This window comes from Prunus persica, chromosome G3 (genome assembly GCF_000346465.2).
Source record: "Prunus persica cultivar Lovell chromosome G3, Prunus_persica_NCBIv2, whole genome shotgun sequence".
Lineage (NCBI taxonomy): Eukaryota > Viridiplantae > Streptophyta > Magnoliopsida > Rosales > Rosaceae > Prunus > Prunus persica.
Window position 1 is genome coordinate 26,476,697 of NC_034011.1, and position 27,967 is coordinate 26,504,663.

Consider the following 27,967-nt stretch of genomic DNA (forward strand, 5'->3'; position numbering starts at 1 on the left):
GTTATGGGTAAATTCAATGAGTTTAGTGGTCAGAATTTATTAGTCACATTTTTCTGTACATAAATTCATATGTTTTTTGTTCAGGTGTGTAGCTGGACCAATTAGAGTATATCCTCGTCAGCAACAGGTAGGCCATCATTAATAATGCTCAATTATTGTTTCGATTAGGTGGAAACAAGTTGGCCGGCCCAGCTCAGCTCAAGTCCATACTTGAAAGATTAACACATTCAGATGTCTTCCAGGCGTTGGCTAGGCCCAAGGCCTAAAGCCTAAACTTGTCATTGTTGGATGGCCATTTGCAGTTGCAGTGACAATGAAACATCAACTCTGACTTATAAGTCTGAAATTGAAGGTGGTATAGGGATTGATCCATTCACAAAAGCAACATAGTTTGATGATGATGATGATGATGATGATGATGATACATACAATACAAGTAATTGAAGATTGAGGACATGATGTCTCTATTAAACCAAATCATCCAAAATTATGTAACCACAGAGATATGTCAATTTCAAGCCTTTTTTTGTTGTAAACTTTAAAACCCCCATGACAAAGAGACCAGCTTTACTCACCACACCTCCAACACCATGCTGCGGCTGTGTGGCAGGGTCACCCCTTTGTTCTTCTACACCAAATCAAATATATACAGCCCACACCCCCACATGGTAAACCAAAAGGGGGCCAATTGTATTCCAGATTGAGCCATTCATGCATGCTCCGTCCTGTGACTTGATCACCTGACAACCCGAAATTTCGCCAGGTAGAGCGGAGGAACCAACAAGAAGAAGATTGATATCTCAGAACTTATACAGCAATGTCAGTCTATGGTCTGCGTAATAATTTGAATATCAAAATCACTGTAATCACATTGTAGGGAATCTCAAACTTGCTAGCCAGAAGGTTTGCCGGTGGCTTTTCTGGGGGACACAAGCACTGCTTCATTGCTTGTAGCCTTCTTGGCAGCAATCTCTTCCAAACGCTTCCAAGTGATTTCACGTCTCAAATTAAGTTCCTTCTCTTGTACTTCATCTTCCTGAAATTTGAGCAAGCATTCCTCAAAAAGCTCAGGGTCAATATCAGAGAAAATCTTCCGGACATTTAGAGTCAGGCTCTGTACTGCCTGGTTCCAGTGGTTTCTTGCATTTTTCTCCAATGAAGGGAATATGATTGGCAGTAAGACACTGCGGTTCTGTTTGATTAGGTTGGCAATGTGATCATTATTCCATAAGAACAAAGCTCTCTCTGCCACCTGCAAATTAAGGGCCAACTGGATACATGAGAAGGAATCATTTATTGAAATCATTAAAGTAGAAAAGTAAATTAAGGCAAATATCTATTTCTTATTCCATACATTTCACATAACTTTTTTCCTTCTATGTACAAAAGGCTTGAGATCATTCATAACTAACTTAGCTATGACCAGAAATTTCCTTTCAAAGTAGGACACAAAACTAACCAAGAAGTCTTTCTCATTTGCTCTATGGGTTTCAGTAACTAATCTGAGAAACTTAATAAACTCCAGAATAGACTAAATGCGGGTACTGCCAGAGAACAACTCAAACCAGCATCTTAAGATCTAAGGTTTCAAATTTTGAAATGCCTAAGGTGCATCTTTAGAAGAAATATAGCAATAAACGTTAGTCAAATATCATTTTTCTCCATCATAATATAATCGCTATATCGGCACCAAAAGAAAACTATGTGTAATACAAACGAACAAACATTCCAGAAAGCTCAGTATTTGACCACCCACAACAAGTTCATATAACTCAACTGACATACTGCTACTGCTCATCACTACCTCTCACATTATAAAGATTTACACAGGACTCTACAGAATAGAGGAAACTAGCAAGTAGAAAACAGATGAAAGTGGTGAACTACCCACCTGAAAATGTGAACTGCTCAAGCATCGGCCAATTTGGCGAAACAAAGGTACCATACAGCGTTGAAATTCTGCAGGTTGAGTTGCTTCTAGAACTTCTTCCAGCTCCCCTAAGAACATGACCTCCTTAGAACTATTTGTAATAGGCCAATATTTTAGTAAACCACGGATTATTGTATCCGCAAGTTTGCAGTCTTTCTCCACAAATTGGGTAATGCAGTAAGATAACTGCTGGTGGTACAAGGGTATGCATTTGGGTTTGTGAAGTGGAATAAGCACTCGAACAAGAAAGAGTTTGTGCTCTTCTTTCAGTGGCAGAGCAAAACCGTTTATTATACTTCCCAAAATCTCCAACAGCTCTGCAATCCCATTATGCTTTTCAGTTTCAAAAATAAAATGATAGAAGATGTTGTTGATAGCTTTCCTGATGAATGGGCGGTGCACCATAAATTTCCCATAGATGCGGTGCAGAACCGTTTTCAAGTAATCCCTCTCTCTATGGTCCTCTGAATCAAAAAGACCTAACAACCTGAGAACAAATGAGTGGTCAATGTACCTCTTAGCCAACTTTGCATCTGTCTCAGGTGATGCCACAAACCTCAGGAAGAATTCATACACAACTTGCAAGTGTGGCCATGCTGGGTCCATTGAGGGCTCTTCCTCTTCTAAGTCAAAGGCCTCTAAAGCTTTGTTTTCGAGGGGTGGAGAAGTGAGTGTTCTAAATAAATTTACGCACACCATCTTTACAATTTCTTGCATGACAGTTTCTGAGAATTTCCCATTAGCAGAAGCAATGTAATCCACAAGCTCTACCAATGTCTGTCGCTTGATGTCCTTTTCTTTGAGGTTCTTTGTTGGGTCACTGAAGTCAAAGATAACACAACACAAGTTCAACTTTTTTATGAATAAGTTCTGCTTCTCTGCATTTGGAACATCTTTGAAACTAGGCAATGCCTCATATGGAGAAGCCAATGAGTTCCCATTAAGCTTTGAATTCACGTTTACTCCAAAATTTGGAGTAGAATTAGGGCCCGAAAGAGATGAAGTACCCGAATTCACATATCTGCTACTTGCTAAAGAGCCGCCTCTTGAACTGGTGGAAGCATTTGAAGAAGAGTTAGAAGATCCTCCTTCACGATTTTCAGCTGACTTAGAGGGCTTCCTCGGGAGCCTATTAAGTATCTGTTTGATCATAACTTAAATGACAAAAGAAGCCCTTCTTTGTGCACTTCAGAGCACAGTGATAAATCAAACTTCTAGAGCAACTACAGCATCAGTGATAGAGGAGAGACACAATTCCAATTAGGGAAGAAAAGCCCAAACCAAATTTCAGTGCAATGAAGCAAGAACCCGGGCTATAAGCTTCTTGTGTTCTTCCTTGGTAAAGACAGGGGACTTTCCCCTTATTACAAAGAAACGTTCTGAGCCAATTGGGGAAATCCGGGGCAGAGATATCCCACCCAAGGAAGATGAAGAAAGCTGCATATAAAGCCATTTCGAGCTGAAAATTAAACAGAATACAAAAAACTGGAAATTTCTAATCAACAAAACAATGCAAAAACCGCAGCTTGCGTAACTTCTGATCTCTGATCCATTACCCAAAGCAAAATCCGTAGTTTGCTTAGGTAAAAGTAAACATCGAGACCTATATCGGGAAACCCAGATGTAGAAAACCATCAAATTTGTATCTAAGATTAGAAAGTTTGACTTGAGCTTAACCCAAACAAAAAACGAAAAACATACTGAATGTTTGCCTCTCTTCACCAAGATTGACAAGCAATTCAGCTGGATCAGAAGAGAACAAGATCCGGGTATGATCTATTCGAAAAGGAAAAACCCGTTTGGCATTCTCCAACAAGTTTAACATGCAAAATTTGCAAACCCAAAATACGAAAAGTTATTACATAATAATATACAGGACTGAGTCTCTGGGAAATTTTAGCTGGAAACATGCAATGGAGAGCAAATTATGGAGAACATAATGAATGTTTGTGGATACTTACAGAGAAAGTTGAGCTGGTGCTTCTTGTTTCCTTTGAGATAGAGAGAAATAGAAAGGTGGGTGGGAGGGGGGTGTGTGTGGGTGTTGAAGAACAGCAATCTTTGGCGGCTGTAAGCTGTTGTTGTTGTTGGATGATTTCTTTCGTTCTTTTTTTGTTAGCTGAAACTGTAATTATTGTAATTGATAATTTGATAATACATACATACATGATGATACACCATTATCTTTTGCACTCGAAGAGTATAATAATAATATTATGGTTGATTAAAAAGGAAGAAAAAAAGAGAGCATAATTATTGATATTTGTTTATTTCTTTTTAACTTCCTCAGGAATTTCAATTTTCAACCTCAAAAACTGTTCCTCGCTTTGATTCACTCCAGACGACGAGAGTCCAGAGAGATCCCATTTGACCAAATTAACCTTCCAATCTACTTTGGCTTGGACAAAGTCTTTGGGGAGGAAAGGGAAAGGTTGAAATGGTATTTGCGCAATATACTATATTTTAAACAAACATCATCATAACGTTTAGCAGTTGGCAAAGCAGAATGAGATGTCCCTGTACACTCTAACCGAGGGCCGACGTCGAAGCTTTTGCTCATATCTTTTAACGGGCTAGCTTTGGTCTTGAATCCATTGAGCGCTTCTGAGACTTTTTCCCGCAGAAACGGTGCCGTTTGCGGACACTCTCATATGGAGTTGTGATTAGTTTCTTAAATGGATTTGGTTGGCTCATTAATTATCATAATTCATAGGTGAAGCTTTTTTCTTTCGTTTCTGTCTCAACAGGGGTCACTACTTGTTGCCCACCGCCACCCCGTCAAACAGGCAACCAGTTTCCTCCACAAATAAAAAAGTGAAATGACACATTAAGAAGGCCAGGAAAGAAGACAAAATGGACTAACTTGATACTCACAATTCCAGCATTTTAACAGAAATATACCCTACCGAAAGAATAATGAAGACGACGAAAAAACTATCCTATGGTTCAACAACAATTTCTCAATTCTCTTGTTTCAGCAACTTACATTTATGTCAGATTAATCAGATACATATAAATCAGACCAACAATCAATCTTGTCAGGTAACTGAAACTTGATACTCAAAGAAAGAAGTATTGATGCACACCTTCGGGCTAATAAGAACTGCACGTGAGTGATTCACCCTCTTTTTAACTTATACCCACCAAGCAGTCAGATGAGGTAGTTTTTGTAGCATCCGTGGACAAAATCACCCCATATAATTTGTCTGCAGCATGATACAATCAGGTTGGGGCTTTGGATTTTAGGGTTCTAAGATCCAGGTAGGAGTTTCAACACAATACAATCATTTCCGAGCATTTGTCATGCATGTACAACAGCACTGCTAGCAGGTTCATAGTTCCCCCAAACACTGTGCTGAGCTGGAGGGTGAAAATGTACAGAACATGAAATAAATCATACGAGCATGTCAACAATTACTTGGGAAGTGGAAAGTGTCCCGAGAAATGGAACCAAAACCATCACAGCTCTCCTCAACCAAAAATTAAGGTTGCTCAATATTCAATGTCAGTGCTCCATTAATGCTGTATCAGTTTCTGAAAGTGGTGCTGCAAAAAGAGTAAAGCAAAATTCTCTCAATGGGAAGAAACTAAAGGAGACAAAAAGAGCATTGAAGTTGAGCATTGAAGTTTAAACAAACTTCTCCCAATGTGTCCTTGTGTGTGTCTGTGAGATGTGATATAAACCACCTTGTATGCATGATAGAGGTCATGTGGTGATTGACCTCACTACTAATATCCCCAAGGGTTAACGATATAAACTAGAAAATCTAGTGCCTGAACCATCAGAGATGAACCATTTACTTGGAACTACAAAGGCACTTAATAACAAAATGAAGTCATCCACCGAGAACAATCTGTACATATAACAGCCTACAAACAGAAATAGTAGTGGCTGGAGCAACATACCAAGCAAGTCCTCATAATCCACTAACAGTGATGAGTCCATTAGCAAAGGAGGTGAGAAAACCTGCTCCTGAGCTTCCTCGAAGTCATAAAATGATCTTTGTGTGTCCGAAGCAGCACAGTTTGAACCCGTAGCCGAAAGAAACCCATTTACTTGGTCATAATCATCAAGTGAATCTAAACCGTTCAAAACTTGAGATAATTCGGCGTATTTACTCTCCATATGACCATCAGAAGCACGATTTTCAAGCAAGGAAGCCTCTGTCTGAGATGCAAACCTTTTACTCCTCAAGGAAACCCCTTTAGATTCTTGGCCTTGACGAGAAAACCCAGATGAGGAAAGAGGTAAAAAGAAATGCTCAGAGCTTTCATCAGAATGGCTGCCTCGTGATGATTCGGAATTTAAGGAGTTCCGTGACAGAGCAGCTTCTCTGACAGATCTCTTTAGATTCTGGACAAAATAATTATCACTATCTGCATAACATGAAAATCAAAATCAAAAACCAATTCCCAATCCACATATAATTTGAAATGCCTTGAGCAAGACAACACGCTTATAATGCAATGAGAATTTGAGAAGCAAGGCACACACAGCAGACCTTGTGGTAGATTATCTATGTGATTATTTGATATAGGCTGCTCCACAGATTTCCTTTCAGAAAAGTTCTCTATTTGATTTGTTTGAGCAGCTGAAGCAGGGCGCTTATTCATACTTGCACCTTTCCCAGAAGAGTTAGGAGTCAAGGTAAACAACTGTGGGAGCTTTAAAGTAGGGCTAGCTGACACCTTTTCGAGCTGAAAGGTAGACAATTTTGAAGTCACCTCAGCCACATCATCAGTGTTGCTTTCCTGAATTATTACAAAGGAAAAAAAGACCAGTACATCACTTGTAGACTGCAGTAATTCAAGGTAAGACAGGTTTTAGTAGATATTAAGTTTTGCATAAAATAGGTGTGGTGTATTACCAATGTCCTTCCACTGCTCTGTGCTTGAATAGGTGAGGTTGAGCGACCAGGATGTTTGGTCATTGGAGGCAGACTAGAGGAAATGCTATCTACTTTATCTGTACATTCTGATATTGACTTTTGTATTGCCGGAGCAACTTCCTTCAGTTGATTAATGAGAACCTACAGAAGTTATGAATTGGAAAATCTCAGCATAGAATCACGAAAGCATAGTCATGACAAATATATTATGCATGAGAGATAAGGGGCATTCAAGAAAGGCATGTGCATGAATCATCTCACTTTTATTGACAGTCATATGATGTCTATTCAGTAATAGAAATCCAAGCATTTTAACATTCACTATCCCACACCTTCCTACCAACAGAAAAGCTCAAATCAACATACTTCATTGAGGTTATATTTGAAGGAATGTCAGAGTATTAATTGATTCGCTTAAACAACAGACTGCTCAAATAACACATTTATTCTGGGATGGGTCAAAGAGCATTTGGAGAAATTGACCCCTTATTCTCAAACAGTCCTGGTTCACCAAAAAACGGTTTATTCTAATGCAACATCAAACAATTCTAATACTTTGGTTGCTATAAGGAAAACTGCAATATCAAAAAGCTCTCTAAATAATACAAGTCTTCACATATTTGGATCAACTAGGAAGGTCTGTATTTATTACAAGACTCCCTTGTCCCCTGATTACATGGTATAACTTTATAAGGAAGAATGATAAATATTTCCATGGAATTTAAACACCCATGAAATGTACAAATACACCATCAAATGCCACATATATCAGATACGTATTGGTTCTACATGAAGTTGAAACTGGGAAGCTGGTAGCACTTCAGATCTAACTAGTACTTTTAAACCATAAGCATTACCTGAAAGCTAACCAAGTGTTGCTGGTGTTCAGCAAGAGTTGCAGCTAAAGACTCAGCATGACCGCTTGAACTGCCATCATGTGCACTTCTTAAAATTTCTGGACCCTCTCCCTCATTAGCTTTTGCCTATGAATTACCATTGTATAACACCAATTCACTAAGCTTTCTAAACTTTTATCCAACAATATCATGAGCATATACAAAGTAGCATACCATATGAAGCGACTGTTTATGAATACGCTGTAAAGCATGTGTCCAACGCCTGATAATTTCTGCCACGTCAACGGTTGGGTGGACTCTTCCACTTCTTTCATCTGCTCGATGAATTGCTTCATCATTTACTTGTGAATGGGATGAATCTGAATTGCTCTTCATCTTTTCTCTATTAACATTGACATACGATCCATCATTTTTGTCTTTGTCATCCACATGCGTTGGATTAAAATCACCAGACTGGACAGATAAGACATCTCCATAAGGAACCTGAGAACTCTGATCCATAGCCGCAAGCAAAGAAGATCCAGAGATGCGGTACCTAGAAAGAATTGCATGCAAAGGTGAGTTGGTGAATTGCCTCCGGTGATGTCAAAATGATACCCGATGGTAGATTACCTATGCTCCCTGTGAGCTATTAAATCCTCAATAGGGCCTGAAGCAAGAACTTCATGTTGACCTACACGCAATGGTGATCACGTTACACAATTTGATAACACATAAAACCTAAGAAATTGATAAAGGAACCATGAAGATTTGTACTCACTTTTACGGGCTAATATAGACTCCCACAAACGAGTAGCCTTGGATACTAAATGGGAATTCTGACTCGAACTAGAAACAAGGTCATCCCAGTGTTCCCCTTCCAACTTCACTTTGTTCCTAAGGTCATGTAACTTTTCCAGCTCTTGCTGTAAATAAGCCTGAGATTCATGTTTTACAGAGAGACGCGTCAGAATACAAATTGTAAAGTTGTAGGTGAACTGAAAATTTCTAAAAATTTCCAGTAAGCTTCTACTACAAAAAGTTGCTCGTCGAAATGTGAGTTACCCCTATACCTCTTCAGCACAAAGACCACGAAACTCCGCAGTCATCTCATGAGCCAAATTGGACCACATGGCCTGTCTCTGTACTGCTGTTTCAGCATTCTTAATAAACCTTCTTCGTTCAAGTGCTATTCTAGCCTGTACAAGATAATAAGTTCAAATAACTGCTATTGAAGGCCAACTAAGCAGTCTAAAGAAGAAAACTCACACAGAAAAATGCAGATTTTCATTAAACCCTGAAAATTCATCTAAGAATTTTATCGAAAGGAAAAACTCTATGGACATGTCAATAGCTAATAATATCATAATTTGGGAACCCAATTTCAAATGTCATCGGTAATAGAACTTATGCGCGCTTTAATATTGTAAGTGTAGGTCAAGCCTACCTTAGTAACAGGAAGTAAAGTAGCTGCATGTGAAAAGGCTACATCCGTCAGTGATGCCGGAAGTGGGTTAGAAGCTACATCAGCTGAAAATGTTCGCCTATGAACCTCTCGCAAAGCATGCAAAGAAAGTTGCCACAGAAGTTCTACAAACCTGCAGTCAACACATGAAGCTTATGATTTACCAACCATAATTGCAATCATAAAGACCCAAACCCATTATCATTAGAAAACCCATAAAATTGTAAACCATGAGTCTACATAAGATATAGTCATTTCAATTAAGAGCTCGTTTGGGAATGATTTTCGGAAGGACAGAATCACTTATGGGGAGAAGCACCTCCCACGTGATTCTCCATATAATCACTTTAAGTGATTTTAAGCAATTGTGTGGAGAAGCACATAGAAGTGATTATTGGCCTATCATAATTACTCCCAAATGAGCCCTAAGAGGAACTTCAACAACATTTAAGCATAAATCATTAATTTTAATATCATCAATTGGCTGATTGGGGGGAAAACAAGTTCACTGTTAAATATAACTACATTTTTCTTACATTAGTTCGGCAAATTGTTTCTCACTTAAATGAAAAAGGGAAGTGAGCCCAACAAAACTATGAACCTCGGTCAAACTAAGAAAGCAATCAACATTATGGTTTATATGTGAATTTCATATCTTTGTCAATTTTCTCACCAATCAAGCCTAATTCCACATTTAAAGTTCAATATTAAAGGCAAAAAAATTTACATTAAAAAAATGCGGATAAAAACAACGAGTAGTATCATCAACCAACCTGGGTCCGCAACATGTAGCAAGTGATGAAACCCTCGAATTGCTCCTAGGAAGCGCCCCTTGCGATTCGAGCTCACTAATGATCCCTTGCACAACCTAATTATTAAAAAAATCCACCAATAAATCATCTCATCCCAATGATTAAATGAAAAGAAAATTAAAACTAGAAGCACCAAAGAAAAGTGGAATAGTCGAATTTACCTTACGAAAATCCCGCGATTGAGCGGAATCGAAAATTGGCCAGACCTTATCGAAATCCTGAAAGATCTCAAAACGTTAGGGACATGATGCAAAGTGGAAGACAGTAAAACGAAGACACAAACACATATATGCAAAGAAATTGAATTTGAAATATAGTATATGTATCATTAGTGTAAATATGGGTGGAGCATACAGGGAAGGAAATCGAGATTGTACCTTGCCGGATTGAATTGGGCCCCTGAGAGAAGAGAGAATGAAGTAGAGCAGCTGTTCGCCCAATTTAGGGTTAGAGTGGCGGAAGAATCCGACCCGAGGAGTGGCATTGGAGCCTCCGAGTCCGATAATGGCCGGATCCAACCCTAATAGCAAACAGTTAGTGTACATTGCACTCTCTAGCTCTATCTCTCTCTCCTTCTCTCTGTCCATAGTCATCACCAACAACCCCACAAACCTGAACCCCTCCCCCTCTCTCTCTCTCTCCTTCTCTGTTTCGCTTTTTTGCTTCTCTCTGCCTCCGGTTCTGTTTCTTCCTTTTTTCTTTTTGATTTTTTTTTTGTTATTTTTGCTTTTGTTTTGATCGGAAGGTTTTTGAAATGCAGGTCCCTGAGGAAGTTTTCTGATTGAGAAACGCGTCTCAGTTTGAATAAGTTGGGGTTGATTTTCTAATATGGAAATGTGTAGGGACTCTTGTTTAAGAATTCAAATTTTGTTTTTTTTTTTTTTAATAATGATTTGCTGTAGTGGCTTTGTGTTTTATTATGCCGTTTGATGGGCCCGGAGGAACGGTAAAGGAGTCACGTAGCCGGTTGAGGAATTTGAAAGGTGCTGACGTGGACTAATGAAATGAAACTATTGCCGGCCACCTTCAAATCGTTAGGTGTCGTCATCTGGTTGTTTGGTGAGGATGATAGCATGCTCCGCCGAACCACTGTAAGCTATGTACTCTCTGACACCTTATTGGCTTTTCTTTTTGTTTCAATCTCAATAAATTCATTTTTTGTTTTGGTTTATGACTTTAACAAATAAATAAATAAAATAGTCATTCACATCACAAATAATGCTACTCTTACCACATTTGTATACCACATTTTTATACCATCTTATGTGATAGTTGAGGTGGACAGCCACATCAATTAAAATTATTTTTTTTTTAATGATTTATTCCAGTATTTGTTTTTCTAATTGTCTTAATTAAAATACACTTCATTGATTTAATTGATGTGACATATAATATGAACATGCCACATCATGTGGTATAGAAATGTGGGATAAAAATATGGTAAGTGTAGCATTACTCGAATATATGTATTAATTGCAAAATGAATAATGCTACTCTTACTACATTTTTATACCACTTATGTAGTAGCTGAGGTAGACACCCACATCAATTAAAATTATTTAATATTTTCTTTTCTTTTATGATTTATTCCAATATTTGTTTTTCTAATTGCCTTAATTAAAATACACTTCATTGATTTAATTGATGTGACATATAATATGGACATGCCACATCATATGGTATAAAAATATGGAATAAAAATGTGATAAGTGTAGTATTACTCTTGTAAAATTGATGGTAAAATGTAAGATCAAACACAGGACAGGACATAAGTTAATGAACCGAAATAATCCACAACTGGTTTAGTGGTTGGATGATCAATGGACCTCCAATGTACAATAGCTTGATAGGTTGACCTTGTTTTTTATTGAGTTGGCTAAGTAAGGTGCTAGTGATTCAATAGGATCTCCAAAAGAAAGTCTTTTTTTTTTTTTAAATAAACAATGTTGGGGAGGGAGAAATCGAACTTAGAATATTGAGTGCAGGGGTTAATGTTCTTAATCGTTTGAGTTACAAACCTCTTGCGAAAGTCTTTTTTTTTTTAATTGTGAAAGAATTTATGTAGTTTTGTAAGACTTGACACTTTTGTTGAATTTGATATCTGGAGAAGATTTACCCATATTCGACACATAGTTGCTTTATATTTTTGTTTACTCATCAATAATATACTTATCACTTATTTAAAAGAGAAAAAAAAAAAACTTTGCCATAATTAGTACCATCAAATGAAGAGATAGGTGATTAGCTTAATTGAAGGTGGGGAGGAATTAATAACACTAAATGATATATGATGCTTTTGGGATTGACTTTGATTGCATGTTTTGCTTAGCTTGAATGCTAACTTATCCCTAAATAAGAGATGGCTTCATTGAAGACAAAGGAATGAGTAAAGGTAAAGGTTTATATGATAAAAAGAAAAGTTTGGTGAGCGACAAACTACATTGGTGTGTTGTGAAGAAGTGATTCATCCCAAAGCTCTTTATAGTTGATAAATTTGTTTGCTTTTTTTAAAAGCATAATGATGCCTAAAGCAGGCCACCCAATTTAAATTAAATGTGCCTGTCCATATGCAGCTAAATATAATCAAGCACATTTGTCCCAAAAGCCCAATAAAAGATTTAGGCAAAATCGGCTTTGCATAAAAGCAATTTCCAAGGGCTCAAATAGTTAAACCTTTACTAGAATTTAGGCCCACAAGACGACGGGCTTGCAGGGCCAGAAGATGTTGTGCTGGCAGTATTTTGGAACATTTTACAGCGGTTATTTGGAAACGTTTACTGTTTTACTCGTGCAAACTTACTCTGTATCTTGTAGGAAGGCCTCCCAAAGAGGAAAGGAATAGCAGTGTATCTGTCATACGTATAAAAATACAAGTCACACCGCAAACGGCGAACCTATATTATACAGAGAGAGAACTTTCTTATCGGATCCCTCTGTCTCTTTGCTTCTGGGATTTCTTGGAGTGTCGCTGATGATCGTTGATGTTTCTTCTCAATTTTCCTTGAAACGAAGGAGGTTCACCAATATTGATCCCATGGAAGCTGAAGAAGCTAAGGTTTTTACCCAAGTCCCTGCCTTTTCAATCACGAGTATATATATTATCTTGATTTCGCTCTCTTGGTATTCGTTTTGCTACTGGGTCGATCTGGGTTTTGTATATAATGGATCATTTGAGCTTTAATTTTCGATTAGTGATCGTTGCCTATTTCTAAGTTGTGGGTCTAGTGCAACTTCCCTGGTTTCTTTTTTGTTTCTTTTTATTTTTATTTTTTGCAACTACAAGGACAAGAACAAGATTCTGTGTAATCTTATGCTTGAGGTTCTGTGGCAATAAATACTTCTCATCAACAGACTAAAAAGGACAAGAGTTGAATTTGGTGTGGCCAAGGTTTTGGTATTTTTGGTTTTTGTTGGTTCCCATTGCAATTCCGAGCAAGTGCTTTGTGTGCTTTTTGTACTTCAAGTCTTCAATGAAGTCAGTGCGTAGTAGCTTTGTAACTAACTACAAAATCACAAGTACACATTGTAATAGCTGTATTAGTATATACTAATCATTGGTACAAACCACCGCTATTCACTCCGTCATATGAGTGTGGTGAGTGAAAGTACCAAGTACCAATTTTGGAATTGAGATGATTCTAATTTGAACGTTAGATGGATCATTCTTTACCTGATGTTGTGATATTACATTTACTTTTGCCTTTTCGTTTTGTCGGGGTAAGTTCAGGCCAAGCTCACAGCAGCAAAAGAAAAGTTCGGGAGAGAAATTCGTGTTTTTGAAACGTCAGCTGCTTCTTCTTCACAAACGGAGGAGTCTGTTACTGGTATGAAGCAATTCAACTATGCTAGGCCAAACCATTCAGCTTATAGCTCTTTATATTTTGGGTTATCTGTGGAAGCAAGCACATTGAGATGCCTGATAGAAATTTTTTTCTTTTTGTCATTTTTGTTTGGCAGAGGAGACAGATGAATTTTTTGAGTTTACAGCAGAGGATTATTATCGGATTATGAATGCCAAAAAGGAAGGTAAGTGACAGAAACCATATCATTTATAATTTTAGGGGGAAAATAAAATCTTTCCAGTGTAGCGGCCGGTGTTCAAGTTCTATAATATGCTAGCGAATATTTTAATGGGAAACATAATCTTCTTGCTTATTGGAAGTCTTGTCAATGCCTCAAGTATTTTATTCTAAAAAACTTAATAACATGAACGAAATTTGATAAACTATTGGGAATTTAATTACACATTCAAAGACTTATACTGATACATGCAATTGGAGGTATTCTTATGGTATTTATACTTCCTATATTTCATTAATGCAATATGAACAGATAAGGTTCTAAAAACACGAAAGCTTAAAGAGGCAGAACAGGCAGCCCGCAGGTCAAGGATAACAAAGGTGGTTGCTATACCCTTTATTATGACTTTCTTTTCTCCTTGTTATAGTGATTGTTTCTATTGTTGTTTGTATAGAATCAATTCTGTCCCATCATCATCGGATGCATAACCTTTTCCAATTCTTAATTAGTCGTATAATCGCTTTTTATCTATTTGTTAAGTTCATGTGTGATGTATGCAGACTGTGATCAGGGTTCGATTTCCTGATAATCACACGTTAGAGGCCACTTTTCATCCATCAGAAACAGTTCAGATCTTGGTTGATCTCCTCACGAAAGTAGTTGCTCGACCAGAATTACCATTCTACATATGTATGCAGAGTAAATCAAAATATTGAATTTTCCATGTATGATTATGCAATAGATTCTAACATTTACTGATGCAGATACTACTCCTCCTAAGAAGCAGATAAAAGACACGTCACAGGATTTGTACTCTGCTGGCTTTGTTCCTGGTGCAATTGTGTATTTTTCATATAATATACCAAAAGGTTAGCACATGCTTTTTGGTCTCATAACTTAAAATGAAATATTCTCAATGGAGACTCTTCTCTATGATTATGGGGTTGCCCGTCTGCGGTGATGGCAGAGGAATCAGAACTTTTACCTGAAAATTATTTCACTGATGTAATGATATATATCTTTTGACTGTAATAGCAATGGCTAATGTGAAATGTTTGATTATTGTATTGTCATGTCCAGCAGATGATGCTTCAGATGCCAAGTCAGGTCCCTTCCTTCAGGAAGAGATCATGTCTTTGAAAGGTTTGGAACTCCTCACTAAACATGCAGAGCCTGTTGAGTCTGCACCAGAAACGATACTAGAGGCATCACCTCCTGTTGTTCAAGAGAAGAAGCCTGCAGAGAAAAAACCTGTTAAGCCGAAGTGGCTGAAACTGTGACATGAATCACATGAGTTCTGTAAATTGATGAGAGCAACTCCCTATCTTTAAGATTGTGCTGAGTCTGACCCTTATTTGATGGCCGCAACTTGCCGTCGGATAATTGTTGCATATGTGCTTTGCTAAGGTGGTTCATATTTTCTAAAACAATATATGAATGTTAACCATATATGAAATGTCAGTGACTCTGCTGCTAATTATTTTGCCTTTTCATATTACATCTTTGAATATTTTGTATTGCCTGTTTTCCCAACTTCCTTTTTCCGTGTTTATCAAAGGGGAAAGGATCTGAATTGCAAAGAAAAACGTACGGGGAAAAAGGGATTTGGACATTCTATACTCTACAAAATTTAGTAGTGCTGGTTTCGAGTCGTGTATGGAGTCACGTCGGAAATTGTCAACAAATAGAAAATAAATGTTTTCAACTAGGAATATCATTTAAAGAAATTATTTTTTAATCTACTACTGGGGGTTTAAAAAGCATTAAAATTTAACCTGGAAAATAAAAATCTAAAAATTATAATAAAAATTTATTTAAAATAAAATAAAGCCCCAATCCCGCCTAGCCCGCCTAGGCGGAAAATTAAAATTTTTTTTCTTCTGACGATTCAATCGCCAAAGCTCCTGAACATAGCTTTGCCTACACGAAGAAAAACTATCGAACGAGCGTTTGGCCGCAAGCTCCCACAGAGTTTTGATAATTTTGAAGAGAAACCAGTGGCATCTGGAAGTATTGCTCAAGTGCATGGCGCTGGTCAACAGGTGAAGCCCATAGTAGTTGCCGTAAAGGTTAGGCATCCTGGTGTTTGTGAATCGATTACGAGAGATTTTGTTATAATCAATTTGGTAGCAGAACTTTCAAACTTCATTCTTGCTTTAAAGTGGTGGAGATTAGATGAGAGTGTACAGCAGTTCGCAGTTTTTATCATGTCTCAAGTTGATCTTTCAAGGGAAGCTGCCCATTTGTGCATCATGCTGTTTTGGTGGAAACTTATGAATAAGGGGAATGTGTCGATGATCTTGAAGGGGATGATCGGATTAAATCTGCGCTTGTTTTTGGCTGCTGCATTTGTTTTTCTTCCCAAAACCATGGTGGTTCTAATCATTCTGCAAAAGTAGAGGCAGCCAATGGTTGTACAGGTAAAAGGGAAACTGGGAAGTCTGCAAAGAAACCTGGAGAGTTATTGTTGCATCTGTACTTTTTCCACTGGAAATCTCTCTTTGTTTTTTACTTTATGAATTTATTAGTAGCATGCATTACAATCATTTTGATGTGCTAGATAAAGGAAGGACTGCAAAGGAGGAGGCACGTGAGTTACAACTTAGGGAGGAGGCATCCATACCTGAGAGGGTCCGAGAAATACAGAAAAATCTATCTTCCATGCTTAAAGCACTTGGGGAAATGTCCATTGCTGATCCTATTTTACCTGATATGTTCTAGGAGCCTGAACTTGTGGAATGTTTGTTATCTGTCCTTAACTAGTTTATTAAGATATATGTTCTGAATATCTTTTTATCATTTTTGGATTGTTGTCTTTCTCCATCCATTTTTCTTAGATGGATTTGTTGTAAAGTCAACAATGTTGATCCCAAAATGGCTTTTTGCATTTAAAGAATAGTATGGCTCTACCTCTTTGACACGTGGGCTTAGGCCATGGGCCGGCTTTTTTATATATATAATCGTATAGCCGCCCGGCTATACCTTTTTTATGAATTAAAAAAAATAGTATAGCCGTGCGGCTATACCCGCGTTGCGCATTTAAAAATAGTATAGCTTTACATCTTTGACACGTGGGCTTAGGCCATGGGCCGGCCTTTTTATATATATATAACAGTATAGCCGCCCGGCTATACTATTTTTTTTGACCTTTTCCATTTTAAAAATAGTATGGCTTTACCTCTTTGACACGTGGGCGTAGGCCTCTTTGACACGTGGGCTTAGGCAATGGGCTGGGCTTTTTATATATATAATAGTATAGCCGCCGGCTATACTATTTTTTTGAATTTTATAAAAATAGTATAGCCGTGCGGCTATACTCACCTTTTGCATTTTAAAAATAGTATGGCTTTACCTCTTTGACACTTGGGCGTAGGCCTCTTTGACACGTGGGCGTAGGCAATGGGCCGGCCTTTTTATATATATAATAGTATAGCCGCCCGGCTATACTAATTTTTTTGAATTTTTTTTTAAAAATGGGGGGAAAACGCGTACAGACGTACGGCTGTACTATAGGCTGTTGATGTGTAACCCTTTGAGCTGAGCCAAAAATCCTCTTTGCCGCCTATTTCCAGTCCACTTAAATGTTTCTGTTGTTTAGATTTTCTTTTAAAAACTTTAGTTTTTGCTGCTTGTAATAAGGACCCTTGGATTAGAATCCAAGTGGCTCTTTAAGTGAGGGTTTAGAGTGAGACAAGTGTAATCATCTTATAGGATGATAGTTCAATGGCTAGGATTGAGTTTTGTATTGAGGCAGTTAGAGAAGAATCTCACTTCTCTCTCCTCAACGGATATATCTCTTTTTTGATATACAATGAAATACAGCTGACTTCATTTTTTTCTTTCAATTTCTTTTTCTGTTCTTACACAGAGAGCAACGCTCTCTCATTTCTCTCCAAAAACACATCCAAAAATCTATGAATTCTATCATGGCCTCAGAGCCAGGTTCGATTGATTGAGCTGGGCGTGATCTGTGAACAGTAAATCGAGCTCGATCTGAGCTATCGTTGAGCTGATTTGGAGATCGAAGTAGCGAATTCTTGCATCAAGATGTCTCATATGGCAGGATCTGGAGCAGCTGAGCTTCGAACACCAGTTTTTAATGGAGAAAACTACGAATTCTGGAGTATTCGAATGAAAACTATTTTGAAATCGCACGGTTTGTGGGATCTGGTCGAGAATGGGCTAGATGACTCAGGCATGAAGAAAGCAAAAGAAGAGGCTGCAGAAACTGAGAAGTCCATGGTGGCTCAGATTCTGATGAAGGATGCTCGTGCACTTGGATTAATCCAAAGCGCAGTTTCAGATCAGCTATTCCCAAGGATTGTGAATGAGGAGACCTCGAAGGGAGCTTGGGATATATTGAAACTGGAATTCAGAGGAGATAAACAGGTACGAAATGTTAAATTGCAAGGGTTGCGTAGGGAATTTGAATATGCTCGCATGAAGGATAGTGAATCTCTATCTGTCTATCTGGTTAGATTGTTTAATATGATGAATCAAATGAAGAGTTATGGTGAGGAGTTATCTAGGGAGAGAATTGTGCAGAAGCTATTGTTTAGTCTGCCTAAGTCTTATGATTCTATATGCTCTGTGATTGAGCACTCAAAGGATCTTGAAACTCTGGAAGTTCAAGAAGTGGTTGCTTCCTTGAAGAGCTTTGAGCTCAGATTGGATAGGCACACTGAGAATTCTTCAGAAAGAGCCTTTGCTAGTCTGAATGTAGAAGAAAAGAAGCCTAAGAATGAGAGTCTTTCTGAAAATCAGAGTTTTCAGAAAAGTGCTCCTGGAAATCAAAGCTTTCAAAAAAATTGGAAGCCTAATGATGGTAACATAGCAGCTTGTAAGCATTGTGACAAGTTACATTATGGCAAGTGCTGGTATGAAGGCAAGCCTAAATGTCATGGATGTGGAAAATTTGGACATATGGTCCGAGATTGCAATGGAAATAGGAATGCACATAGGGTGAATTATGCAAATGAGATGGAAGAAATTGGTACACTATTCTATGTCTGTAATGCTGCAACAGATGTAAAGGTTAATCACTCTTGGTACATAGACAGTGGGTGTAGTAATCACATGACAGGAGATGAGGGACTTTTAGTAAATGTTCAAAGGGATTTGACTTCTAAGGTGAAGATGGGGACTGGAGAAGTAGTTTCAGTTACTGGAAAAGGAACTTTGGTGATAAAAACCAAGGTTGGTAAGAAGCACATTCATGAAGTAATGCTTGTACCTGGTCTTGAAGAAAATTTGCTCAGTGTTGGGCAAATGATGGCACATGGCTACCATCTTGTGTTTGGAGAGAATATGGTGAGAATTTATGATGATCAGTCAATGGAAAATCTGATTGTGGAGGTGCAAATGACAAACAACAGATGCTTTCCATTGACAATGATGCCTGCCAGTGAGTTGGTTCTAAAAGCAAGTGTTTCACATTGCTTGCAGATATGGCATAAGAGACTTGGGCACTTAAATGAAAGGAGTATGAAGCTGCTTGAGAATCAAGGGATGGTTCATGGACTACCCCATTTGGAGCAAATGTCAGTGGTGTGTGATGGATGTATGCAAGGAAAGCAGCATAGGGATTCTTTCCCTTTGGAATCAACTTGGAGAGCTTCTAATCCTTTGGAATTGGTTCACACAGACATCTGTGGACCAATGAAAACAGAATCCCTCTCTGGAAACAGATATTTTCTCCTATTTACAGATGATCACACTAGGATGTCTTGGGTGTATTTCATTAGAAACAAATCAAGTGCATTGGAGTGTTTCATGAAATTCAAAGCTATGACTGAGCTGCAAAGTGGGTTCAAAATAAAGAGTTTGAGAAGTGATAGGGGTGGAGAATTCTTGTCAGGAGAGTTTAACAGTTTCTGTGAAGATTCTGGCATTCAAAGGCAGTTAACAGTGGCTTACTCCCCTCAGCAGAATGGAGTAGCTGAGAGGAAGAATAGAACAGTGGTTGAAATGGCTAAGTCAATGCTGCATGAGAAAGGTATCCCTTATGAGTTTTGGGCAGAGGCTGTCAATACTGCAGTCTATTTGTTGAATAGATGCCCTACCAAGGCTCTCAATAAGGTAACACCATTTGAGGCCTTCACTGGCAGAAAACCAGGAGTTGCACACCTGAAAATATTTGGATCTCCTTGTCATGTGCTTATTCCCTCTGCATTAAGGCATAAGCTTGAAGAAAACAGTCACAAGTGTATTTTTGTGGGCTATGGTCTTTGTGAAAAGGGATATAGACTCTTTGATCCAAGAAATAGGAAGATTATTCTGTCAAGGGATGTGAAATTTGATGAAGAAAGCTTATGGAAATGGGAGAATGCTAGAGAAGGAGAAACCACTGTGCTTGTGTCTACTGGAAATCAAGACTATGCTCTAAATCCAGATTTGTTTGCACCACTGCAAATACATGAAGAAGTCATAGCTCCAGAAGAACCAAGTCAAAGCTTGGAGACACAAACACAAGCAGATGGAGATCCTACCCTGCAGGATGAGAGCATTGAAGGAAGTTCTCAAGCTATTGACCATACACCAAAGAAATGGAAGAGCATTAATGACATTATGGCTCAGTGTAATATGTGCATTATGGAGCCTGAGAATTTTGAAGAAGCTGATCTAGATGAGTCATGGAGAAGGGCAATGGAGGCTGAGCTAGAAATGATTGAGAAGAATAACACTTGGCAGCTTGTGGAAAGGCCTTTTAACAAACCTGTTATCGGTGTCAAATGGATCTATAAGACCAAGCTTAATCTAGATGGCACTGTGCAGAAGAATAAGGCTCGGTTAGTAGCTAAAGGCTACTCACAAAAACCTGGAATCGATTATAATGAGACGTTTGCCCCAGTGGCAAGGCTAGATACCATTAGGACTTTGATAGCTCTGGCTGCACAGAAGGAATGGCAGTTATACCAACTGGATGTCAAGTCTGCATTTCTGAATGGAGTTCTAAAAGAAGAAGTATATGTGGAGCAGCCACAGGGTTTTGAGAAAAAGGATGAAGAAATCAAAGTGTATAAGCTGAACAAGGCCTTGTATGGATTAAAACAAGCCCCAAGGGCATGGTATGATGAGATAGATTCCTACTTCAACAAGGCAGGATTTAAGAAAAGTCCAAGTGAAGCTACACTTTACATTAAAACTGATGAAGGCTCAGGTATTCTTATTGTTTCTCTCTATGTGGATGATATTGTTTATACTGGAAGTTGTGTAAAAATGCTTGAAGAGTTCAAAAATGACATGATGAGGCATTATGAGATGACTGATCTCGGGCTACTCTATCATTTTCTTGGCATGGGAGTTGTGCAGACTGAGAAATACATATTTCTCCATCAGAAGAAGTATGCAATGAAAGTGGTTGAGAAATTTGGTTTAAAAGGCTGTAAATCAGTGGCAACCCCCTTGGTAGCAAATGAAAAGCTGTGCAAAGAAGATGGAAGTGAGATGGCAGATGAGAGTGAATATAGACAGATTGTAGGCAGCCTGCTGTATCTGACAGCTACAAGACCAGACATCATGTTTGCCTCAAGTCTGCTTGCTAGATTTATGCATAATCCTACTAGAAAGCACATGGGAACAGCCAAAAGAGTGTTGAGGTATGTTCAAGGCACACTTGAATATGGAGTTGAGTATAAAAAGGGCAAGGCAGCTACCTTAATTGGCTACTGTGACAGTGACTGGGCAGGCAGTGAAGATGACAGAAGAAGTACATCAGGATATGTGTTCACTCTGGGATCTGGCATGTTTTCTTGGGCCTCAATCAAACAAAATACAGTAGCTCTGTCTACTGCTGAAGCAGAATATGTGAGTGCTGCTGAAGCAACATCACAAGCTAAATGGCTAAGGTTTATACTTGAAGATTTTGGAGAGGAGCAAGTGGAAGGCACATCAATTCTGTGTGATAACACATCTGCCATAGCTATGGCAAAGAATCCTGTCTTTCATCAGAAATCCAGGCACATAAGCAGGAAATTTCATTTCATCCGAGAAGCTATCCAAGCAAAGGAAATTGAGCTAATCTACTGCAAATCTGAAGATCAAATTGCAGACATTCTAACCAAGGCTTTATCCAAGGAACGTTTTGTGTACCTCAGAGATTTGCTTGGAGTTAAATCAGTCAAAGGGTTAGAAGGGAGTGTTGATGTGTAACCCTTTGAGCTGAGCCAAAAATCCTCTTTGCCGCCTATTTCCAGTCCACTTAAATGTTTCTGTTGTTTAGATTTTCTTTTAAAAACTTTAGTTTCTGCTGCTTGTAATAAGGACCCTTGGATTAGAATCCAAGTGGCTCTTTAAGTGAGGGTTTAGAGTGAGACAAGTGTAATCATCTTATAGGATGATAGTTCAATGGCTAGGATTGAGTTTTGTATTGAGGCAGTTAGAGAAGAATCTCACTTCTCTCTCCTCAACGGATATATCTCTTTTTTGATATACAATGAAATACAGCTGACTTCATTTTTTTCTTTCAATTTCTTTTTCTGTTCTTACACAGAGAGCAACGCTCTCTCATTTCTCTCCAAAAACACATCCAAAAATCTATGAATTCTATCATAGGCACCTGCATAGAGCTGCTCATCCTATCAATAGAACAAAAGCTGAAACCACTTAAAAATTGCAGATAACAAAGAAGTTGCAAAAGAATACCGGCTTAGAATGTTCTTGGAACTTACCTGCTCATCTGGCAATGAAGCTGGACCACTAGGTAGCAGTTTATAGTCTTCTCCAGAACCCTCTGCAACTAAGGAGATGCGCACTTTAGTTGATATTAGTATACTCAAAACTTGGTCTATATATAAGAATGTTTGCTTGGATAAGCACTCACCGCCAGGTTTGGACTCCGATTCCAACTGCTTTTCTGCTTCCTGAAAGTCATGTGAAACCTCAAATTCCTTGTTATTAGATTGGTAACAGACCATATTCATTGATAGTTCAGGAAATAGTTAAGTGAAAACCTTACCTTCTTCATCATTGTCTCTTTCTTCCATGTTTCTATGCCCTTCATTAAAGCTTTTGCTGCTGTACCTGCCAGAATTCAGAAGAATATCTAATAAGATTATTGGGAGTATTCAAAATAAATAACGAATTTGTGTTCAAAATGTTATTACCTAAGAAGAGAATGATAAGTAGAACTGTGACCATCCAGTTGGCGAACATGACGTTGAAGGCAACTCCTATGCTGATGCCTAGCATGAGCATTGGCTGAAAGAGCAATGCTAGATCATAATCTATAAGGGGCATGTCCAGTGTTGGGTGCCTAAGTCTCAAATTGAAGTATACTGTTGAACCTGCAGCACCCATTACCATACCTGCATGACCAATAGGATGGCATACAGTTCTTCAATTCTGTCTAAATTGAATAAATTAAGATTAAATTAACAAGTTAAAAGAAAAGATTAAAAGGAAAAGTAGTGATTACTGACACTTAGAAATGGCAGTGGAAGACTTGGGATCAAAACCAATGATCAAGGCAAGCAATGCCTCCCACACTACCCAATGCTGCACCAAAGAATCCAACTATTGAGCCAACTACAATTTTCCAACCAAACTTGATCTCCTGAACAACCAAAATATATATGTCAAAGTCAAAATACCACAACAGTAAACATGAAAGGAAGAATCATAAAATTCTATTGGAACAAGTCAAAATACCCTAAAATTAGACATAAAAGTTATATCCCCTTTATGCTCTCTCTCTCTCTCTCTCCCCCCATGCGTGTGTGTGTTCTTGCTGGAGATGCATTAACTACGGTGTTTAAGAGAGATCAAACTCGCTGGTGGAGCAAGTTTGAGTATATGTCTGCACAAAGTTCAGATACAGTTAAAATCATGGTGCTAATAAACCAAAAGGTTGTAGGAACAATGTAAGCATCATCTCTTTCTTTTCCAATTCTCGGAAATCTTCTTTAAAAGTTAAATCCTTGAACACACTGTCACTCATATCTGAATACATGGCCTAGGAGGGCGCTAGGCAGGCTAGGCGGGGGCTAGGCGGGCGCTAGGCGGTCTAGGCGGGGGCTAGGCGGGCGCTAGGCGGTCTAGGCGGACGCTGGCGCCTAGAAGAAAGAAAAGGCCATTTTGGTACTCCAAGTTCTGGGACGAGATGACGATGGTGCTATGAGGCGAGAGAGAGAGACGACGATGAGATTGAAGAAGAAGAGAGGTTGCGTGTTATGTTTAGGGTTTAGAAAAGGGCCTGGGCGAGAGAGAAGGGCCTGGGCTTCAGAAAATACAACATTAAATGGATTTTGCATTATGAAATCACTAAAGTAACCACTAAGTAACAAATAACAAATAAATTGTGGTCAAAATGTTATCCCCTAAGAAGAGAATAATAAGTAGAACTGTGACCATCCAGTCGGCGAACATGACGTTGAAGGCAACTCCTATGCTGATGCCCAGCATGAGCATTGGCTGAAAGAGAAATGCCAGATCATAATCTATAAGGGGCATGTCCAGTGTTGGATGCCTGAGTCTCAAATTGAAGTATACAGTTGAAACTGAAGCACCCATTATCATACCTGCATGACCAATAGGATGGCATATAGTTCTTTAATTCTGTCTAAACTGAATACATTAAGATTAAGTTAACAAGTTAAAAGAAAAGATTAATAAGAAAGGTGATTACTAACACTTGGAAATGGCAGTGGAAGACTTCTTGGGATCAAAACCAATGATCAAGGAATTTTGAATCCAAACCTCTTCAGTGATTTTTCCTTTCCAAGGATTTCTTGACAAGATTTTCTGACTGACAAAAAGAATAGAGTGAATTTTGTCTTGCGTTGAACTATACCTAAGGAGGAATTCCCAATTCAAGAGAAAGGGGTCCCAAGATGAAACCGCCTCCCAGCCCAAGTAGGCTACCCACCATACCAGCTACTATCCCACAGCTGCAGTAAGGAAAAATCTGATGCAACTTCCAATTTGTGATTTCCTTTCCTTTGGATGCAATCGCCCTGGTGCCTTTGCATAAGAATTTGGCTTCAAAGAGCGTAACGGAGATGGCAATTGGTACCTACGAAATGATAATATTTATGTTCAACTGGACATCATTCTTTTTATGTATGCTTGAGTGTATAGAGTTATGTGTTTCTGTAGTGTCCGTGAAAGAAATCTTACTACTCTGGTTGTTAACCTTACCTGCAAGGAGTTCAGGACCCAATAATTCAGTAACAAAAGTTAAAATCATGGTGCTTTGGAAGCAAATGCAGAGGTATTAGAAAGATGGAACTTGATTGCATTGCTAGTGATGATCGTATCTTTTTTTTGGAGAGCATTTTAAGGTCCGGTATGCGAATAGATGAGTTCCTAGAAAAGCTTCTTTAGTTGTACAGAACTAGAGAGTAAAATAACTTACCTTAACAATCTGAACAATAAGAAAAGCCACCCAAACATTCACAAGCATCAATAACTCCTTCCAGTAAACGTTGTCGTCGTTGTGTGATATAGGCACCTGGATAGAATTGTTCATCATATCAATAAAACAAAAACTGAAACCACTTAAAAATTGCAGATAACAAGGAAGTTGCAAAAGAATACAGGCTTAGAAGTTCTGATATTCTTGGAACTTACCTGCTCATCTGGCAATGAAGCTGGACCACTAGGTAGCAGTTTATAGTCTTCTCCAGAACCATCCGCACGGCTATATTATCTCTTTTTAAAAGAAAATTAAAAAAACCGAGTTTAACCGTGCGACAATTAAAGATGGCCAATGATAGGAGAACAATATAAAAATGAGTAACAGATCATGATCCTAAACAGCTTGAATAAGTGGATGCATTGGGTATGCTCGGCCTCGGAAATCAAGATTGTGGGGATAATAATTCCTCATATATTATAGTCTCACGGTTATACTATTTAAATATATTATTTGAAGGCGTATAGCTGCGCGATTAATGTAACAGGTGGGCAGATTTCTGTTGTTCAAGGTCTTTTGGAAGAGCTGCCTGGAGAGTTTTTAAGTTACATGCGTTCCATGGACATGAAGCCACTCACCTTCCATGCAGCAAGCCAACCATCTACATCATAGGTTCGTTCTTCTTTACAGATGCAGTAGTTCAATCTCAAGAATCTGTTCATTATCAAACGTGTTACTAAGGATTAATTTCAAAGTGCTTTTTGTTTTGTTTTTGTTTTTAATTTCGTAGTGCTTTATCAGTGCACACAAACTCCAACAACATAATGATGAAGAAGACTTAAAACAACTCAAGCTGCTTTCATTGGCCACATTATGAATAAATTAATAATTTCCCAGTTACAAATATATACATAACATTGGGAGAAATTAGTTTCAGAACTGAATTACATGAAATGAAAAATAAATAAAAATTATTGAGCTATTTATTTCTCTTGACGAAAAACATAACTACAAGGACTTATGTGAGAGCAGAGCAGCATTTTCATGAACGACCACCCTCTTCCTCCAAGCCCTCTCCTCAGAGAGCATTTTCGCCATCCTACATGATCATGCAAATTAATGGACAAAACAAAAGTAATCAGTATGATAATTTATTGAATTTACACAACTTATTAATGAGAATAAAAGAGCAAATTTGTACCTCACGAGAGCCTCTTCATTTGTAACCTCAGGATAAACAGGCTCGAGTTTACCGGTACCAAAATTCAATCTCGAAACTGGTTTCTTCAACAATGCCTCTCCAACTTTTACAAGATCATTCAAGTTTTCTTCTGTGGCAATATCCACAGAAGCCAATGTTCCACTTAGTTATCATTATTCATTTTCAATTCCATGCTTAGTTTGTGTTGTAAATAATTTAGGCGCATGTATTTTGATTGTGTACATATACATAACATAAAAACAAACAAACGACCACTTGACATTTATCTCAATTTTATTGTGTTACCTGAATTCGGAGGTAATTGCCATTAGACTGAAGAGCTTTAAAAAAGGAACGACTGAGGTACTCATTCATGTCACTATTTACTCTCATAAGAAGATCCACCAGTGGAGCCGAATGATCTTTTCCGATCAGCCAACATGTCAGTAGTTGGGATTGCAACGTTAGTCAACATGTCCTGCAAATGTTTGTCTCCTAGTGTTTCCTTCAACAGCTTACATAAAGACTTCCCATTATATTTGGGCCCTGCTAAACATTTCAAATAATATATGATTTTGCCGATGTGAGAGCTGCTGTGCAAGGAATCAAAATTAATTATTGTTACTTGTTATGCATATAAAAGGTACGCAGTACAAGACTCTCTGTCAACAATTAACTATACGTATCTGGGTTGGGGGAAAATCTTAAGGCAGTGTTGGCGATAAAAGGGGACGATATCTTTAGCAGCATATAAAGGATGATTATTTTTATTTGGGGTAGTAAGCATGGACGCCATAAGGCCACCTGTGCTCATCCCTACAACCCAATCAAGATAATCTACAAGCCTGACATGATCACCATCTATCTTCTGCATATAGCAAACAAGTAAAGCAAAAATTAGTCGTATTAGAATATAGAAAGAAAAACAAGTATGATAAACACACTAATATCAAATTGTGACTAATGAAATAAACATGATAGTTAGGTATGGCACTACATAATGACATGACTAGTTTACTCATATTATAATACACGTATTTATTTATCTACTGCTATACGTGCACATTCGATAAAAGTGACCACTAATAAATTAAGTGCAAAAAACGCAAATATATGTACATAGCGGCATGCATGCAGTGGTAATGTGGTATGATAAAATTTTGGAGCACTTGGTGACAAAACGCAGATCAGGCTCCTATTTTAATGAAAGAAATATTGTTTGGTGAATAAAATTTGATATTGTAAATTGCTCATAATAGAGTTCTAGTTTTGATTATTTACCTGAAGCATAGACTCTAGGAATGCAAGCATAACTCCTGGAATAATCCCTCTTATTCCACCTCCATCAATAGAAAGAACAGTGGTGAGACCTCCGTTAGTGTGACCATGAAGGGGTGATTTTGTTTTCTCCATGAGTGAGAGTTTGAAGAAGACAATGCACAAGACTTAACAACGAAAACT

The 27,967-nt window shown here is 38.1% G+C and overlaps 4 protein-coding genes and 1 pseudogene across 6 annotated transcripts; 1 reads left to right on the forward strand and 4 right to left on the reverse strand.

Moving 5' to 3' along the window:
• Positions 342–4,198, reverse strand: LOC18783858 (serine/threonine protein phosphatase 2A 57 kDa regulatory subunit B' theta isoform). The gene is made up of 3 exons (XM_007215025.2): positions 3,892–4,198; positions 1,892–3,367; positions 342–1,252 (listed from the first exon to the last, which is right to left on the reverse strand). Exons 2-3 carry the CDS (start codon positions 3,080–3,082, stop codon positions 893–895), a joined length of 1,551 nt encoding a protein of 516 aa, XP_007215087.1. The 5' UTR covers positions 3,083–3,367; positions 3,892–4,198; the 3' UTR covers positions 342–892.
• On the reverse strand, positions 4,766–11,078 carry LOC18781806 (AUGMIN subunit 6). The gene is made up of 13 exons (XM_007216963.2): positions 10,310–11,078; positions 10,094–10,150; positions 9,894–9,988; positions 9,103–9,253; positions 8,729–8,854; positions 8,437–8,593; positions 8,289–8,349; positions 7,890–8,211; positions 7,677–7,802; positions 6,799–6,960; positions 6,433–6,682; positions 5,837–6,307; positions 4,766–5,476 (listed from the first exon to the last, which is right to left on the reverse strand). Exons 1-13 carry the CDS (start codon positions 10,523–10,525, stop codon positions 5,436–5,438), a joined length of 2,235 nt encoding a protein of 744 aa, XP_007217025.1. The 5' UTR covers positions 10,526–11,078; the 3' UTR covers positions 4,766–5,435.
• LOC18783667 (plant UBX domain-containing protein 1) lies at positions 12,762–15,450 on the forward strand. Of its 2 annotated transcripts, none has more exons than XM_007215795.2 (7): positions 12,762–12,987; positions 13,660–13,756; positions 13,890–13,958; positions 14,265–14,332; positions 14,513–14,642; positions 14,717–14,821; positions 15,036–15,450. In XM_007215795.2, the coding sequence occupies exons 1-7, from the start codon at positions 12,904–12,906 to the stop codon at positions 15,230–15,232; spliced, it is 750 nt and encodes a 249-aa protein (XP_007215857.1). In that variant the 5' UTR covers positions 12,762–12,903; the 3' UTR covers positions 15,233–15,450. The 2 variants fall into 2 exon arrangements, with proteins under 2 accessions (XP_007215857.1, XP_007215856.1); XM_007215794.2 differs by having other exon boundaries at positions 12,796–12,987; positions 15,033–15,450.
• LOC109948211 lies at positions 21,928–23,725 on the reverse strand. Of its 2 annotated transcripts, XM_020560501.1 has the most exons (6): positions 23,601–23,725; positions 23,372–23,505; positions 23,057–23,257; positions 22,909–22,973; positions 22,774–22,813; positions 21,928–22,689 (listed from the first exon to the last, which is right to left on the reverse strand). In XM_020560501.1, the coding sequence occupies exons 3-6, from the start codon at positions 23,253–23,255 to the stop codon at positions 22,532–22,534; spliced, it is 462 nt and encodes a 153-aa protein (XP_020416090.1). In that variant the 5' UTR covers positions 23,256–23,257; positions 23,372–23,505; positions 23,601–23,725; the 3' UTR covers positions 21,928–22,531. The 2 variants fall into 2 exon arrangements, with proteins under 2 accessions (XP_020416090.1, XP_020416091.1); XM_020560502.1 differs by lacking the exons at positions 23,372–23,505; positions 23,601–23,725 and having other exon boundaries at positions 23,057–23,299.
• LOC18784025 lies at positions 23,401–27,919 on the reverse strand (annotated as a pseudogene).

Coding starts and splice junctions, on each gene's coding strand:
- LOC18783858 (XM_007215025.2), bottom strand. CDS start 3,082: ATGATCAAACAGATACTTAATAGGCTCCCGAGGAAGCCCTCTAAGTCA. Junction 1,253..1,891: donor TGAGCAGTTCACATTTTCAG/GTGGGTAGTTCA, acceptor CTTAATTTGCAG/GTGGCAGAGAGAGCTTTGTT.
- LOC18781806 (XM_007216963.2), bottom strand. CDS start 10,525: ATGACTATGGACAGAGAGAAGGAGAGAGAGATAGAGCTAGAGAGTGCA. Junction 9,989..10,093: donor AATCGCGGGATTTTCGTAAG/GTAAATTCGACT, acceptor TTTAATAATTAG/GTTGTGCAAGGGATCATTAG. Junction 8,594..8,728: donor GTGGTCTTTGTGCTGAAGAG/GTATAGGGGTAA, acceptor CATGAATCTCAG/GCTTATTTACAGCAAGAGCT.
- LOC18783667 (XM_007215794.2), top strand. CDS start 12,904: ATGATCGTTGATGTTTCTTCTCAATTTTCCTTGAAACGAAGGAGGTTC. Junction 14,333..14,512: donor GCAGGTCAAGGATAACAAAG/GTGGTTGCTATA, acceptor TGATGTATGCAG/ACTGTGATCAGGGTTCGATT. Junction 14,643..14,716: donor AGAATTACCATTCTACATAT/GTATGCAGAGTA, acceptor TTACTGATGCAG/ATACTACTCCTCCTAAGAAG.
- LOC109948211 (XM_020560501.1), bottom strand. CDS start 23,255: ATGGTAATGGGTGCTGCAGGTTCAACAGTATACTTCAATTTGAGACTT. Junction 22,814..22,908: donor AAGAGACAATGATGAAGAAG/GTAAGGTTTTCA, acceptor CATGACTTTCAG/GAAGCAGAAAAGCAGTTGGA. Junction 22,690..22,773: donor ATCGGAGTCCAAACCTGGCG/GTGAGTGCTTAT, acceptor GCATCTCCTTAG/TTGCAGAGGGTTCTGGAGAA.